At 47.9% G+C, this 17,812-nt stretch overlaps 1 protein-coding gene across 1 annotated transcript; it reads left to right on the plus strand.

The window, feature by feature from the left end:
• The first annotated feature begins 3,564 nt into the window (after positions 1-3,564).
• Positions 3,565-17,566, plus strand: COA6 (cytochrome c oxidase assembly factor 6). Its single transcript, XM_082247140.1, has 3 exons — positions 3,565-3,683; positions 10,404-10,554; positions 17,426-17,566. Exons 2-3 carry the CDS (start codon positions 10,411-10,413, stop codon positions 17,519-17,521), a joined length of 240 nt encoding a protein of 79 aa, XP_082103266.1. The 5' UTR covers positions 3,565-3,683; positions 10,404-10,410; the 3' UTR covers positions 17,522-17,566.
• The last annotated feature ends 246 nt before the right edge of the window (positions 17,567-17,812 follow it).

The following is a 17,812-nucleotide window of genomic DNA, read 5'->3' on the forward strand; positions in this document are numbered from 1 at the left end:
CTCCCCCCTCCATCTTATTGCTATCCATCCAATCCCAATCCAACCCCCCCCCCCCCCACGGGGTGTCATAGATGATATCATACGTCGTCCAATCACATCTTCCCTCCTAATCTGTCCAATCAGGGGCATCCTGGACCTCCATAGATAAATTGTACAATCTCCTATAGCTGATCATACACCATACATTGTACAGAGATTGTAGGGATCGGGTTGTGCGGAGATTGTAGGGATCGGATTGTGCGGAGATTGTAGGGATCGGATTGTGCGGAGATTGTAGGGATCGGATTGTATAGAGATTGTAGGGATCGGATTGTATAGAGATTGTAGGGATCGGATTGTATAGAGATTGTAGGGATCGATTTGTACGGAGATTGTAGGGATAGGATTGTACGGAGATTGTAGGGATCGGGCTGTACGGAGATTGTAGGGATCGGATTGTATAGAGATTGTAGGGATCGGATTGTATAGAGATTGTAGGGATCGGATTGTATAGAGATTGTAGGGATCGGATTGTACAGAGATTGTAGGGATCGGATTGTACAGAGATTGTAGGGATCGGATTGTATAGAGATTGTAGGGATCGGATTGTATAGAGATTGTAGGGATCGGATTGTATAGAGATTGTAGGGATCGGATTGTACAGAGATTGTAGGGATCGATTTGTACGGAGATTGTAGGGATCGGATTGTGCAGAGATTGTAGGGATCGGATTGTGCAGAGATTGTAGGGATCGGGTTGTATGTTATATATGGACTCGGTGGGGATGAAATCCACACTCAGTGATAGAATTTAGTTGGGGAAGAAATTGTTGCTGTCTGTGTCCCCATTGGGGAGATTCTCCCTCTCTCTGTCTCCTGATTACCGTTATCACCGAGAGTGACAGGAAAAAAAAAAAAAAATTGCAAAAAAGAGTATTTTGATTGGTTTGCTCAAAATTTATTGTGTTTTTCTAACTAAGGGAAAGATTTTTTTTTTTTTTTAACGCGTAATGATGGCGATCTGCTATCTCTTTTGCGGGACTGCGACATTGGGGCGGACAGATCGGATCCCTGACTGACATTTTTGACACTTTTGGGGTTACCAGTGACATTTCTACAGTAATCAGTGCTATACATATGCACTGTTACTGTAAAATTACACTGGCAGTGAAGGAGTTAACTTTTTTTGAGAGGGAAGGGTTAAGTGTGTCCCTAGGGGCGTGATTCTAACTGTGATTGGCTGTGGCTTGAGGTGTAGGAACAGTGATCAACGGTCCTACATAGTAGAACCGTATGATCACCATTCATACACAGGGAAGGATGACAGGCGGCTTGTTTACACAAGCCGTCTGTCTTTCTCCCTCTCCACCCGACGATCGCGAGTGACCGGCGGACATCGGGTTCGCCGGTCACACGCACCGGGGGGGTCCGTGACCACGCGCTCGCTCCCTAGACCCTCACAGGCTAGCGACCTTCGCCCTGCCTGTGAGGGGCTGACCGCCAACGTAAATAGTCGTGCGGCGGTCGGCAAGTGGTAAAAAAAAAAAAAAAGACAAAAACGCAATAACTTTTGCGCAAACCAATCAAAATACACTTTTTGCGATTTTTTTTTTACCAAACATGTGTAGCATAAAACAAATTGGCCTAAAATGTTAAAAAAAAAAATGTGATTTTTAAATTTTTTTGGGGAATTTCATATATAAAAAATGTGAAAAATATCATTATTTTTGCAAAATTGTCGCTCTTTTTTTGTTTATAGCGCGTGATCAAAAAAAAAAAAAAAAAAAATTGCATAAAAAAGAAAAAGGAAAAAAGGAAAAAAAGGACGTCAAATCCGTTTAGGTACAGCGTCTAAATTGTCCGTTAAAGTCACGCAGTGCTGAATCGCAAAATAGGCTCTGGTCAGGAAGGGGGTTAAGTGGATATACACACATATATCCCATATATATATATATATACACACACACATTATATATAGCAGATATTTTGTAATAGAGCGCCATTAGAGTAGCCAATACAATGTGTGGTTTTTGTCCCCTATATATACAAAATGATTGTATATTTCATATATCTGCTAAAAAAAAAATCTGTCCCCTATTTTTTATATATAGTTATAAATATCTCTATCATGTTCTATTATTTGTCAATCCTCCGATTTCCCATCAGATTTGATTGATAGAAACCTATAATATAATAATTAGTAGAGAGCTCATCAATACACACCTTCTCTCTCCAACCTCCAGACACTTCTGAGCCCAGCTCTGCTGTCAGCTCAGTTATATACCTTCCTGTGTCAGGTGACAGTTGGATAGCCCCGCCCCTTATTTTTCCCGCCTCTTACATGTCCCCGCCCACTGGGGAGGGGCATATAAATGTTGCCCCGCCCCCTCTCACCACTTGCTGACCAGGCTTTTCCTGACACTTTTCTTTACATGTATTAATCAGTATTTTTTCTTATAAAATTACTTCCATCCCCCACACATTATACATTGTATTTTAGCAGAGATCCTAGGAAATAAAATGGCGATCGGTGCAATTTTTTTTATCTCACGCGGTATTTGCGAAGCAGTTTTGCAAATGCAATTATTTGAAACAAAATCCACTTTAATAAAAAAAAAAAAAAACCCACAATAGTTACCCAATTTTTTTGTATAATGTGAAAGATGGTGATAAGCCGAGTAAATAGATCCCTAAAATGTCGCGCTTTAAAATTGCGCACGCTTCCGACAAACTGCAGTATTTAAAACTCTGCATAGCCTACGCTTTACAAATCCTTCCAGGTTACCAGTTTAGTGCCGGATCACACTTCTGCGATGACAGACATGGCATGCGATTCGGATCGCACTGCTCCTGAAATCACATGCCATGTCTGTGCGATGCGAATTCAGCCATACAGATTGTATTATGGCTGAATTTACATCTGAATCGCACTGAACACTCACAGGACTCTTTTATTGGGCCACAGGATCGCATGATGATTCACACCAGTCCAATCCGATTCATGTGCGAACTGTCAGTTCACACTGCGATATGCGGGCTGATCTGGGGGTGTCGTTAACTTTGTATTTACACCCCCAGCGATTCGCATATGGCAGTGTGAACTGCCATGCGAGTTCTATGCGATGTGGGCACCCTGGGGGATATATATATATGTGTGTGTATATGGGTGTGTGTATATATATATATAAATTCCAATTAAAAAATGAAGGTAGCTGCACACTATTCAATCAGTAGATTAGGTGTTAGACTCTGATTGCAGGTATGCGGGGGAGGCAACCAGAAATCTCAGTCAAGTTAAATGGAAAACCATTTGAATGAGGCAGAATGTTCCATGTGTTCCTCCCTCAGACTGTCCTGGGTGGTTCGGTTGTTTTGCAATTTGTAAAAAGGTATCAAATGTATTTCTTTTGATAGAGTTTATCGTATTAATTTTTTCCAGCTGCCTTTTTCATTTTGACCAGCAGAGAGCAGCCTGTGAGCTCTAACTCACTACTATGGCTCGATGCGGCAGCAGGTGGCGCTGTTGTAGCTGTCGCAGACGGTGAGAATGAGCTGGCGGCCATTTTCTTGGAGACCAAGGACAGTAGCTTCGGTAACAGAATGTCATATAGGGCTTCTAGATTAACTATTAGGAAATGTAGATTGATCTCAAGTGTCTGTCGTCATCAGTGTGCGTCTGTTGAGTGGTTTGAAGGTCCTGTGCAGGTGAGGACGTATAAATGTTCTGTATCGAGGGATCGCACTGTTATTGTCCCCCCCCCCCCCAATCAACCAATCAGATTCCAGGCTGGGGGGGGGGGGAATAGTATAGTGTAAGGTAATAGTAATCTACGGTGTATGATCTCAGCCATGCTGGTGCTGAATATGGGGTGCACACTGGGATTGGAGGAAAGGGGGGGGGGGGTAGTTGGATTCCTGAGTTGCTCAGTACTGCTGGGGCCAAGGGCTCAGGTTTCCGGAAGGTGGGGGCGCTGGGGCCAAGGGCTCAGGTTTCCGGAGGGTGGGGGGCGCTGGGGCCAAGGGCTCAGGTTTCCGGAAGGTGGGGGCGCTGGGGCCAAGGGCTCAGGTTTCCGGAAGGTGGGGGCGCTGGGGCCAAGGGCTCAGGTTTTCGGAGGGTGGGGGGCGCTGGAGCCAAGGGCTCAGGTTTCCCGAGGGTGGGGGCGCTGGGGCCAAGGGCTCAGGTTTCCGGAGGGTGGGGGCGCTGGGGCCAAGGGCTCAGGTTTCCGGAGGGTGGGGGGCGCTGGGGCCAAGGGCTCAGGTTTCCGGAAGGTGGGGGCGCTGGGGCCAAGGGCTCAGGTTTCCGGAAGGTGGGGGCGCTGGGGCCAAGGGCTCAGGTTTTCGGAGGGTGGGGGGCGCTGGAGCCAAGGGCTCAGGTTTCCGGAAGGTGGGGGCGCTGGGGCCAAGGGCTCAGGTTTTCGGAGGGTGGGGGGCGCTGGGGCCAAGGGCTCAGGTTTCCGTAAGGTGGGGGCGCTGGAGCCAAGGGCTCAGGTTTTCGGAGGGTGGGGGGCGCTGGGGCCAAGGGCTCAGGTTTCCGGAGGGTGGGGGGCGCTGGGGCCAAGGGCTCAGGTTTCCGGAGGGTGGGGGGCGATGGGGCCAAGGGCTCAGGTTTTCGGAGGGTGGGGGGCCCTGGGGCCAAGGGCTCAGGTTTCCGGAGGGTGGGGGCGCTGGGGCCAAGGGCTCAGGTTTCCGGAGGGTGGGGGCGCTGGGGCCAAGGGCTCAGGTTTTTGGAGGGTGGGGGCGCTGGGGCCAAGGGCTCAGGTTTTTGGAGGGTGGGGGCGCTGGGGCCAAGGGCTCAGGTTTCCGGAGGGTGGGGGCGCTGGGGCCAAGGGCTCAGGTTTCCGGAGGGTGGGGGCGCTGGGGCCAAGGGCTCATGGTTTCGGAGGGTGGGGGGCGCTGGGGCCAAGGGCTCAGGTTTTCGAAGGGTGGGGGTGCTGGGGGCACAAGATGGCAAAGCAGTGTTGGAGTTCCTGGTAAAGGAGGAGCACAGGGGGGCCCAGGATGACAGAGCAGAACTGGGGTCCAAAATGGCAGGCTCACATTTAACCCTTTGGTCACCCCTAGGTTAACCCCTACCCTGCCAGTGTCATTATTACAGTAACAGTGCATATTTTTAGCACTGATTACTGTAGTAATGTCACTGGTCCCCCCCCAAAAGTGTCAAAAATATCAGTTAGGGGTCCGATCTATCCGCCGCAATCCCACAAAAAAATCGCAGATCACCGCCATTACTAGTAAAAAAAATAAATAAAAATGACATAAATCTTTCCCCTAGTTTGTAGACGTGATAACTTTTGCGTAAACCAATCAAAATGCGCTTATTATAAATCGCACAGAAAAAGCTGTGCTTGGATAACAATGATAAAACTTGTTAGAATCAGAATGAAATCATTAGCATAAAGCTAGCTGCTACACATATGTAGGATAAAACATAAAAGGCATAAGATCGAAGGAGGTGCAGCGCTAAAGCTAATCAGAACAGTCCATATATATAGCACTTGTTCATAAATCGGGGTGGAGATAGGTAGATCAGGCAGAGGAGTAGATGAACCACCAGACACCAACCACACTTTCCTCTTATCCTCCAGCTGATTGTGATGGAGCATAAAAACATTCCACCGTGAGCTCCACCGAACTCCTCTGAACGATAATCCGATCCTTGTTGTAATAGCAATGTCTTCATGTATTTAAACATCCAGAGAATCCATAGAAATGCTGTGGCTGTGCCCCCCACTCACACACTGTCCCCCATCTCCTACTCCTGACTCTTCCAGCTCCAGTATTGGTTCTCTCTCTCTCCCAGCCCGGTGCCCAGTCAACATCATAAAACTGATTCCCACTCGATGTTCTCGGCTATCGCTCCACCTGCCTGAATCCAGACCAGATCAAATGGAAGTGTCCTGGAATGACTGGGCAGCGCTGATGTCCTAAGATCATTGAGCAGTGTTGGGGATCCCTGGATTGACTGGGCATGGCTGAGGTCCCCGGATTATGGAGCAGAGTTGGGGTCCCCAGATGACTGCGTAGTGATGAAGTCCTGAGATAATGGATGTTGGGTGCCAACGTGATGGAGCAGAGTTGGGGTTCCTGGATGATAGGGAAAATTCAGGGTCCCGGGATTACAGAGTGGAGTTGGGGGGGTCTCCAGAATACTGCATAGTTCTAAGGGCCCAGTATGGTGGAGCATTGTTGGGGTCCCAAGATGACAGAGCAGAGTTGAGGTCCTGGGATGATAGAGCAGTGGCAGGGTGCCAAGATGATGGAGTAGAGTTAGGGTCCTAGGAATGATTGTCTATGGTTTAGGTTATAGTATGACAGAACAGAGCTGGGGTCCCCAGATTATGGAGCAGAATTGGTATGATGAAGCGTGGTCACGGTCCTGGAATGACTGAGCAGCGCTGATGTCCTAAGATCATTGAGCAGTGTTGGGGATCCCTGGATTGACTGGGCATGGCTGAGGTCCCCGGATTATGGAGCAGAGTTGGGGTCCCCAGATGACTGCGTAATGATGAAGTCCTAAGATAATGGTGCAATGTTTGGTGCCAACGTGATGGAGCAGAATTAGGGTTCTTGGATGATGGGGAAAAGTCAGGGTCCCAGGATGATTAAGCAGTGCTGAGGTTCCAGGATGACAGGGTGGAGTTGGGAGGTCTCCAGAATACTGCATAGTTCTAAGGGCCCAGTATGGTGGAGCATTGTTGGGGTCCCAAGATGACAGAGCAGAGTTGAGGTCCTGGGATGACAGAGCAGTGGCAGGGTGCCAAGATGATGGAGTAGAGTTAGGGTCCTAGGAATGATTGTCTATGGTTTAGGTTATAGTATGACAGAACAGAGCTGGGGTCCCCAGATTATGGAGCAGAATTGGTATGATGAAGCGTGGTCACGGTCCTGGAATGACTGAGCAGCGCTGATGTCCTAAGATCATTGAGCAGTGTTGGGGATCCCTGGATTGACTGGGCATGGCTGAGGTCCCCGGATTATGGAGCAGAGTTGGGGTCCCCAGATGACTGCGTAATGATGAAGTCCTAAGATAATGGTGCAATGTTTGGTGCCAACGTGATGGAGCAGAATTAGGGTTCCTGGATGATGGGGAAAAGTCAGGGTCCCAGGATGATTAAGCAGTGCTGAGGTTCCAGGATGACAGGGTGGAGTTGGGAGGTCTCCAGAATACTGCATAGTTCTAAGAGCCCAGGATGGTGGAGCATTGTTGGGGTTCCAAGATGACAGAGCAGAGTTGAGGTCCTGGGATGACAGAGCAGTGCCAGGGTGCTAAGATGATGGAGTAGAGTTAGGGCCCTAGGAATGATTGAGTATGGCTTAGGTTATAGTATGACAGAGCAGAGCTGGGGTCCCCAGATGATTGGGCAAAATTGGTGTCTCAGGATGATGAAGTGTGCTCACGGTCCTGGAACGACTGAGGAGTGCTGATGTCCTAAGATCATTGAGCAGTGTTGGGATCCCTGGATTGACTGAGCATGGCTGAGGTCCCCGAATTATGGAGCAGAGTTGGGGTCCCTAGATGTGTACGAAGTGATGAAGCAGAGTTGGGGTTCCTGGATGATAGAGAAAAGTCAGGGTCCTAGGATATCTAAGCGGTGCAGAGGTTGCAGCATGACAATCCAGAGTTGTGGGTCTGCAGATGACTGCATAGTTCTAAGGGCCCAGGATGGTGAAGCAAGAGCAGAGCTTAGGTCCTGGAATGACAGAGCACTGCCAAGATGCCAAGATGATGGAGTAGAGTTGGGGTCCCAGGAATTATTAATTACGGCTTAGGTTATAGCATGACAGAGCAGAGCTGGGGTCCCCAGATGATAGAACAGAATTGGGATCTCGGAATGATGAAGCGGGGTCAGGGTCCTGGGATGATGCCCCAAGATGATTGAGCAGTGTTGAAATCCCTGGATTGACTGAGCATGGCTGAGGTCCCAGGATTATGGATCAGAGTTGGGGTCCCCAGATGACTGCGTAGTGATGAAGTCTGAGATAATGGCACAATGTTGGGTTCCCACGATGACAGAGCGGGGCTAGGGTGCCAACATGATGGAGCAGAGTTGGGATTCCTGGATGATGGGGAAAAGTCAGGGTCCCAGGATGACTAAGCGGTGCTGAGGTCCCAGGAGGACAGATCAGAGCAGGGAACCTGGGATGACTGGTGCTGCTATCCCAAGATGACAGGACAGAGTTGAGGTCCCTGGATAACTGAGCAGCTCTGGGGTCCTGGAATGTCTGAGCAGTGCTGAGTTCCCAGGATGACAGAGTGTGGAGCTTGGGGTGAGGTCTGCAGATCACTGCATGGCTAGGGCTCAGGATGATGGAGCAATGTCGGGTTCTCAAGATGACCAAGCAGAGTTGTGGTCCTGGGCTGAAGAAGCAGAACTGGGAGAACAGGGCAGAGGTAAGGTTCCTGGATAACTGAGCAGTGCTGAGGTTCCAGAATGACAGAGTAGATTTTGGGGTCTCCAGGTGACTACATAGTTCTAAGGTCCCAGGATGGTGGTGCAGTGTTGGATTCCCAAGGTGACAGAGCAGTTCTGCTCCTTCATGCCATGTCCTGGCATGAAGGAGCAGAACTGTGGTCCTAAGAGAACAGAGCAGTGCTAGGGTGCCAAGATGATGGAGTAGAGTTGGGGTCCCAGGAATGATGAAGTGGGGTCAGGGTCCTGGGATCACTGAGCAGCACTGATTTCCCATGATGATTGAGCAGAGTTGGGGTCCCTTGATTGACTAAGAATGGCTAAGGTCAGGGTCCTGGGATGTCTGAGCCATAAGTTCCAAGGATGACAGAACAGAGTTGGGGTTTCCAGTAAAATGAAGAAGATTTGGGGGTACCAGGAGGACAGGTCAGAGCTGGGGTTTTGGGATGACTGATTGGTGCTGATATCCCAAGATGACAGGACAGAGTTAAGGTCCCTGAATAACTTAGCAACTCTGGGGTCCTAGGATGACAGAGCAGTGCCCGGTGCCAAGATGATGGAGTAGATTTGGGGTCCCAGGAATGATTTAGTATGGCTTAGGTCCTAGTATGACAGAGCAGAGCTGGGGTCTCCGGATGATGGAGCAGAGTTCGTTCTCAGCATGATGAATTGGGGTCAAGGTCCTGGGATGACTGAAAAGCATCTCAAGATGATTGAGCTGTGTTGGGGTCCCTGGATTGACTGAGCATGGCTGAGGTCCCAGGATGATGGAGCAGAGTTGGAGTCTTAGGAGGACTAAGTGGCGCTAATGTCTCATGATGACAGATCAGATTTGGGAGTCCCTGTAAAGCTGAGCGGTGCTGAGGTCAAAGAATGACAGAGCAGAGTTGGGGTTCCCAGGATGATACATCAGAGTTGGGGCTCCCAGGAGGACAGATCAGAGCTGTCCAAGATGATAGGGCAGAGTTGAGGGCCATGAATAGCTGAGCAGCTTTGGGGTCCCTGAATGCCTGAGCAGTGCTGAGGTCCCATGATGATGGGGCAGAGTTGGGTTCCCCAAATGACTGCATAGTGCTAAGGGCTTGTAATGATGGAGTGATGGGATGACAGAGCAGAATTGAGGTCCTCAGATTAAAGAGCAGAGGTAATGTCCTGGGATGATAGTCCCAACATAATAGTGCAGAGTCAGGGTCTTGGGATGACTAATCATTGCTGATGTCCCAAAATGACGGAGCAGAGATGGGGTTCCTGAATAACTGAGCAGCTCTGAGGTTCTGGTATGTCTGAGCAATGCTGATATTTTGAGATGACATAGCAGAGTTGGGGTCCCAGTATGATGGAGTGGGGTTGGGGTCCCAGGATGACAAAGCAGATTTGAGATACCAAGATGATAAAGCAAAGTCAGGGTCTTGGGTTGACTGAGTGGTGCTGATATCCCAAGATAACAGCAGAGTTGGGGTCCCAGGATGATGGAGTGGGGTTGGGGTCCCAGGATAATGGAGTGGGGTTGGGGTCCCAGGATGATAAAGCAAAGTCAGGGTTGACTGAGTGGTGCTGATATCCCAAGATAACAGCAGAGTTGGGGTCCCAGGATGACGGAGTGGGGTTGGGGTTCCAGGATGATGGAGTGGGGTTGGGGTCCCAGGATGATGGAGTGGGGTTGGGGTCCCAGGATGACAAAGCAGATTTGAGGTACCAAGATGATAAAGCAAAGTCATGGTCTTGGGTTGACTGAGTGGTGCTAAAATCCCAAGATAACAGCAGAGTTTGGGTCCCCGGATAACTGAGCAGCTCTGGGGTCCTAGAATGACTGAACAGTGCTGAGGTCCCAGGATGATGTTTTGGGGTCCTGAGATGACTGCGTTGCTGGGGGGTAGCAGAGAAATAGCAGAACTGCTGTTCTTTATGTATCTGTCCCAGAATGGCCGGTAGCTGATGTTTCATTACAGGTTCTCTTTACTGCCATAGCTTTACACACAGATGACCACATTGAATGATTCTCTATTATGTGCAGGAATAAGATGTCTGCGCCCTCCGCACAGGAGAGAAAAGCATGCTGGGACTCCCGGGACCGGTACTGGCAGTGCCTGGATGCAACTAAGGAAGACAAGGAGAAGTGCCAGCAGATCAGGAAAGGCTATGAGGAGAACTGTCCACTGACATGGGTAGGTCACACGATCACTGCGGCCAGCCGGTGTCACCATTAATTTTCAGAAAATAGAGATGGCAGCCAATTGGATCCCAGCCACTGGCAATGGACAAGAGACCATTTCCCTTTCCTCTACTTCCCAAAAACAGGAACAAAGTCTGCCTCTCCCCACCCCATCCTATTATATGCCTCTTCCCACCCCCATCCATTTATGCTTCCCTACTCGCACACATCAATTTACATTGTCCTTCCCATCCCCATCCATTTCTACACCCCTACCCACACCCATCTATTTAGACTCTCCTACCCCATCCAGTTTACTCCCCTGTCCACCCCATCCATTTATACTCCCCTACCCACCCCTGTATGGCCAGAGACTGGAGAAGCTCAGGGAAGGACCAATGAAGTCTGGGGGATTATACTAAGCAATAGACATCCGTTGGGCTGTGTCTAGAGACTGGGGAAGCTCGGGTGAGCGCCACTGAAGTCTGAGATATTACTGAGCAATAGACTTCCATAGGGCTGTGGCTATAGACTGGAGAAGCCCAGGGGAGGGCTCCATTGGAGTCTGAGATATTACTGAGCAATAGACTTCCATAGGGTTATGCCTATAGACTAGAGAAGCTCAGGGGAGGGCCATTGACGTCTGTGAGATATTACTGAGCAATAGACTTCCTTAGGGCTGTGCCTATAGACTGTAGAAGCTCAAGGGAGGACCATTGAAGTCTATGTGATATTACTGAGCAAAAGACTTCTACAGAGCCTTGCAAAAGTATTCGGCGACCTTTAACCACATTTCAGGCTTCAAACATAAAGATAAAACTGTAATTTTTTGTGAACAATCATGAAGTGGAACGAAATGTATTGGATATTTCAAACTTTTTTAACAAATAAAAAACTGAAGTTAATACTTTGTAGCGCCACCTTTTGCTGCGATTACAGCTGTAAGTCGCTTGGGGTATGTCTCTATCAGTTTTGCACATCGAGAGACTGAAATTTTTGCCCACTCCTCTTTGCAAAACAGCTCAAGCTCAAGTGAGGTTCGATAGAGCGTTTGTGAACAGCAGTTTTCAGTTCTTTCCACAGATTCTCGATTGGATTCAGGTCTGGACTTTGACTTGGCCATTCTAACACCTGGATATGTTTATTTGTGAACCATTCCATTGTAGATTTTGCTTTATGTTTTGGATCATTGTCTTGTTATCCCAGTCTCAGGTCTCTTGCAGACTCCATCAGGTTTTCTTCCGGAATGGTCCTGTATTTGGCTCCATCCATCTTCCCATCAATTTTAACCATCTTCCCTGTCCCTGCTGAAGAAAAGCAGGCCCAAACCATGATGCTGCCACCACCATGTTTGACAGTGGGGATGGTGTGTTCAGGGTGATGAGCTGTGTTGCTTTTACGCCAAACATAACGTTTTGCATTGTTGCCAAAAAGTTTGATTTTGGTTTCATCTGACCAGAGCACCTTCTTCCACATGTTTGGTGCGTTTCCCAGGTGGCTTGTGGCAAACTTTAAATGACACTTTTTATGGATATCTTTAAGAAATGGCTTTCTTCTTGCCACTCTTCCATAAAGGCCAGATTTGTGCAGTATACGACTGATTGTTGTCCTATGGACAGAGTCTCCCACCTCAGCTGTAGATCTCTGCAGTTCATCCAGAGTGATCATGGGCCTCTTGGCTGCATCTCTGATCAGTCTTCTCCTTGTATGAGCTGAAAGTTTAGAGGGACGACCAGGTCTTCATAGATTTGCAGTGGTCTGATACTCCTTCCATTTCAATATTATCGCTTGCACAGTGCTCCTTGGGATGTTTAAAGCTTGGGAAATCTTTTTGTATCCAAATCCGGCTTTAAACTTCTCCACAACAGTATCTCGGACCTGCCTGGTGTGTTCCTTGTTCTTCATGATGCTCTCTGCGCTTTAAACGGACCTCTGAGACTATCACAGTGCAGGTGCATTTATACGGAGACTTGATTACACACAGGTGGATTCTATTTATCATCATTAGTCATTTAGGTCAACATTGGATCATTCAGAGATCCTCACTGAACTTCTGGAGAGAGTTTGCTGTACTGAAAGTAAAGGGGCTGAATAATTTTGCACGCCCAATTTTTCAGTTTTTTATTAACAAAGTTTGGAATATCCAATAAATTTCGTTCCAATTCATAATTGTGTCCCACTTGTTGTTGATTCTTCACAAAAAATTACAGTTTTTTTATCTTTATGTTTGAAGCCTGAAATGTGGCAAAAGGTCGCAAAGTTCAAGGGGGCCGAATACTTTCGCAAGGCACTGTATAGGGCTGTGCCTATAGACTGGAGAAGCTCAGGGGTTGACCATTAAAGTCTATGAGATATTACTGAGCAATAGACTTCCATAGGACTGTGCCTAGAAGCTGGAGAAGCTCAGGGGAGGGCTCCATTGGAGTCTATAAGATATTACTGAGCAATAGACTTCCATAGGGCTGTGCCTAGAGACTGGAGAAGCTCAGGGGAGGGCTCCATTGAAGTCTATGAGATCCTACTGAGCAATAGACTTCCTTAGGGCTATGCCTATAGACTGTAGAAGCTCAAGGAAGGACCATTGACGTCTATGTGATATTATTGAGCAATAGACTTCTATAGGGCCGTCCCTATAGACTAGAGAAGCTCAGGGGAGGACTATTGATGTCTGTGAGATATTACTGAGTAATAGACTTCCATAGGGCTGTGCCTATAGACTGTAGAAGCTCAAGGGAGGACCATTGAAGTCTGTGATATTACTGAGCAATAGACTTCTAAAGGGCTGTGCCTATAGACTGGAGAAGCTCAGGGAAGAACCATTGAAGTCTATGAGATATTACAGAGCAATAGACTTTCACGAGGGCTGTGCCTATTGACTGTAGAAAGTTAGGGGAGGACCATTAAAGTCTATGAGATATTACTGAGCAATAGGCTTCCATAGAGCTGTGCCTAGAAACTGGAGAAGGTCAGGGGAGGGCTTTATTGGAGTCTAAGATATTATTGAGCAAAAGACTTCCATAGGGCTGTGCCTATAGAGTGGAGAAGCTCAGGGGACGGCCATTGAAGTCTATGAGATATTACTGAGCAATAGACTTCCATAGGGCTGTGCCTAGAGACTGGAGAAGCTCAGGGGACAGCTATCATAGGTAGGTATTAAGGTAAGTATGTCTATGGGGAAAAGGTTAGTTTCCGAAATGCTTTCAATGTGTAAACTTGCATACAAGTCCAGTGGACACACCCAGAAATATGGTCAGGATGGGTATACCTACAGGATGCATTGGATTTCTCCGACCCTTCCTGGTATGCACTGTAAACACCCTAAGCACATTTAGAGCTGTTTAAATTCAGAGTTATTCTTGCCTTATCTCAAAGGAAAGCATCACAACTGCACATGTGTACATCCCTGAGCAGCTGCATGTCCTTGTTTAGGTGGACGGCGGCGACTCAACCGCCTATTTTTGAGGACTGTGTAATGGAGGCTGAATAGACACTTGAGACACAACCATAATACATGTTTGAACCTTTATTAAAGGCTCATTCACACAGGCAGTGATTGAGTCGTGGTTTTACCATCCCTTGACCACCAACCTTAAAAACAAAAAGGACATGCTGCCACTTAAAGCTGTAGATATGCTTTTAATGTGTAAACAGCAGCAAAAACGAAACCCCCTGTCGCATTTGGCAGCCATTACGGCCGCCAGAGACGCCCCTTTCAACTGAATAGGGCCACACTACCATCGTCCAGCAATGATATGCACTGTATGCACACAGTTCCAGTGCAGTTATTCAGTCTTTTCAGGTTTAGGGTCCCTTTTCACACAGGCGATCTGATCCGGTCTGCTTGTCAGTTTTGCAGACGTTGGGATTCCTGTCCAAATCGCATGCAGTTTCCCGCACTTGTCTAAGTGATTTCAGCCTGGGTTTTCACAGGATTGGTGCAGAAACTGCATGCGATTCAGACAAGATTCCCACCGCATTCCTGTTCAAATGATTCTTAGCAGTGCAATTTGAGCACATTAATTTTGTATGGGCTCAAATCGCTCCTCAAAGGTATCGGCAAGTACATGACTGAAAGTATCGTTACTCACCCATAAAAAACTGGTATCCGTGCAACCCCAATCCCTATGGCCCCGGTGGGTGTAAAGAGACCTATGTCTGTTGACACTCGCATACCTCCGGGTCTGATTAGACCTGCTAAAAAAAAATGGAGGACTGTCAGGTGTAAATGAACAGCAGAATCTGTATACACCATATAGCAGGATCCAGGGCCCGGGCAAGGGGTGGGCAGGAGGGGCGGCATCATCTGTGGTATCATGTGAGGTTTGGGGGCACCACAAGGAGATTGGGGGGGGGGGGACTCTGCGTTGGGAGGGGGAATATGGGGGGGGGGGGGCAGCAGAAGATATGAATTGTCCTAGGAGGGAAATTTGGGAAGGTATGCTAGGAGTGGTGATTTGGGGGGAGGGGTTGTGTTGAGAGGGGAGATGGGGGGGGGGGGGGATTTGTGCTAGGATGGGGGATTTGAGGGAGTTTGTGCTTCAAAAAGGTAATGTGGAGGGGGGGATTTGTGCTAGGAGGGGACATTTTTTTGAATGGGGATTTGTGCTAGTAGGAATGATTGGGGCATTTGGGAGAGGGGGGGATTGGTGTTAGGATGGGGGGGCTGGGGGAGGGTAATTTGTTCTAGGAGGGGGGATTTTGAGTGGGGGGGGGGGATTTGTGCTCAGAGGGGAAATAGGAGGGGTAGAGAATTTGTGCTAGGATGGGGGATTTGAGGGAGTTTGTGCTACAAAAAGGTAATGTGGAGGGGGGGGGGATTTGTGCTAGGAGGGGACATTTTTTTGGATGGGGATTCGTGCTAGTAGGAATGATTGGGGCATTTGTGCTAGGAGGGAAATTTGGGGAGGGGGGGGATTGATGTTAGGATGCGGAGGCTGGGGAGGGTAATTTGTGCTAGGAGGGGGGATTTTGAGTTGGGGGGGGGGGGGTTTGTGCTCAGAGGGGAAATAGAAGGGGTAGAGAATTTGTGCTAGGATGGGGGATTTTTTTTTGGGGGGGGGGGGGCTGGGAATTGTGCTGGGAGCATAAGTGGAATGAGAGGATTTGCGCAAAGCATGCAGATTAGCTCTAATTTTTGAATTTTTCTTTTTTTTTTGGGGGGGGGGTGGATTTTTGCTGACACATAAAGTTCATACATTTGGGGGGGGGGTGAGTAATTCGGCATGTCCGCCCTGGGCTCTAGATGACCAGGATCTATCTGGGTCCCCTCTGCATAAACTGTGCAGACATGGACCTGTCATCCACCCGCTCTACTCCGATCTGATCAACAGGGGACCAGCGGACAGATCCCCTGCTGAACAGAACGGAAGACGCCCATATAAAAGGGCCCTCAAACAGGCAGTGAGAAGGTGATATATTGCCTTTCAGCCACTTGCTGACCACCCTATGAGAAGCAATCCACCAAAGATCACTTCGCAAACGAGCAGTAAGGGCTGCCACAGGCCTAGAAAAGGAATTTTTTCGGGTGCACAAATTGATGCATCTGCTGACAAAAGTTTAAGAATAAGTGCACTTTGTTCAAAAGGCCCACCAAATTTAAAGCAATCCAGATTTTACCTTGTAAATGTAGCAGTAACATCATCTACTTACATTGCCTGTGCAGAGAGCAGAGCTGTGGGAGGGTCCCAGCAGGCCCCACCCACTACAAGCTGGGCGGAGACCAGACCAGTCACCTTGCAGGAGGAGAGAGAGCAGCAGTGAGCGGTCTTTATTCCAGAAAGTCTCACACTGGATTACTGCACAGACCTGGAAGAAATTTACAAAGCACACCGACATTCAGGAACAGGGCTGCTGTTTGAAATCATGGGGCCCCGTACAAACTACCTGGCAGGCCCCCCCCCCCCCCCCCCGCATTTATCAAGACAATATTTTCACTAAAAATACACTAAAATCAGTATTAGCGGACAAAACATAAGAGTTTAAAGAAAAAAAAAATGTATACATTTTTTTTTTTTTACTGAACAGGGAAGCCTGCTGGGGGGGGGGGGGCATCACAGTGAAAAGGGGGCACATGGAGAAGGGGGATCAGAAGCAGGCAGGGGGGAGTCAGGGAAGCAATTACAGGAATGTAGAAAAAAGGGGGAAGATTCCACCCCCTTTCTATCCCTTGGGAGGAAAAAAGGATGGAAGCACTAAGAGGGATTTTGGAAGTATCAGGCAAGAATACACATATAAACAGTGATTAAAAAAAACAGTACAATTTATTAATATATTCTCATTAAAAGTCATTTAACATTTATTAATACAATAACCATACATTCTCTGACATGGTGTGCCTCGCTGGGCAAAAAGTCGTAGTTGGAGCACATGTGGGTAATTCCGGATCTACGCGTTTCGCCCAAAGCTAGGGGCTTCCTCAGGGTCCCAGATATGAATAAACAGCACTAAAGATGTAAAAATATAATTAGGAAAAACATCATACAAATAAATATATGAACTCCAGTATCGGCATACAAATATATAGATTTTACAGGAACGATACCCTGTGTCTGTGTCTCTCCCTGCAGCAGCTGAAAGCTGTCAGGAGGGGGAGTAATTGGCTTTCTTCTGTAATTGCCCCTCTGCCCAACCCCACCGATTCCCCATGCTGTTGGGGCCCCCCTGTAAGCCTGGGCCCCCTACAGGAGGACTGGTGCCCCCCTCCCCCCCCCCCCCATCAGCGGCCCTGTTCAAGAAGGATACACAGGATGAATGGTTTTAGGCAATACCTTTCCCGGAGTTCAGCTTTAAGTCCTCAGCTGCTACATTGTACAGAATTTGTGGAGTTCCAGCTCTTCCAGGGTTCCGGATAAAATATTGACTGATCTTTTTTTTCTTTTTTCCAGATAAAATACTTTGATAAGAGAAGAGATTATCTGAAGTACAAAGCTGAGATGGAGCGTAAAGGGTTTGAGCCTGCAGAAACAGCCAAGATCTCATAGCGGCCATTATTACCGGGAATGGGCTTTTATATAAAGACTGAACGTTCTAGATTTTGTTTTATTGGGAGCCGGAACCAAAGGATTGTTTATTGGAACACGAGGACCGCATGGGTTCTGCTCTGCTTTGTACATACAGAATTTATTAAATGACTTTGGACTATATATATATATATGAGGTGTGTGGAGTCTGTATAACTGTCTGGGGTCTTATTTGGGGCGATCCTTTGTATACACAAATTGGAAGAAGCAATGGTGGTGGAGCAGAAGGTTGATGCCTCTTTGAGTCTCCGA

The sequence above is a fragment of the Pelophylax lessonae genome, assembly GCF_965119305.1.
Source record: "Pelophylax lessonae genome assembly, chromosome: 2".
In the NCBI taxonomy this organism is placed as follows: domain Eukaryota; kingdom Metazoa; phylum Chordata; class Amphibia; order Anura; family Ranidae; genus Pelophylax; species Pelophylax lessonae.

Bases quoted from the DNA above. Each gene is read 5' to 3' on its own strand.
- COA6 (XM_082247140.1), top strand. From the start codon at position 10,411: ATGTCTGCGCCCTCCGCACAGGAGAGAAAAGCATGCTGGGACTCCCGG. The intron at 10,555-17,425 runs GTAGGTCACACG...TCTTTTTTCCAG, and splicing joins AGAACTGTCCACTGACATGG to ATAAAATACTTTGATAAGAG.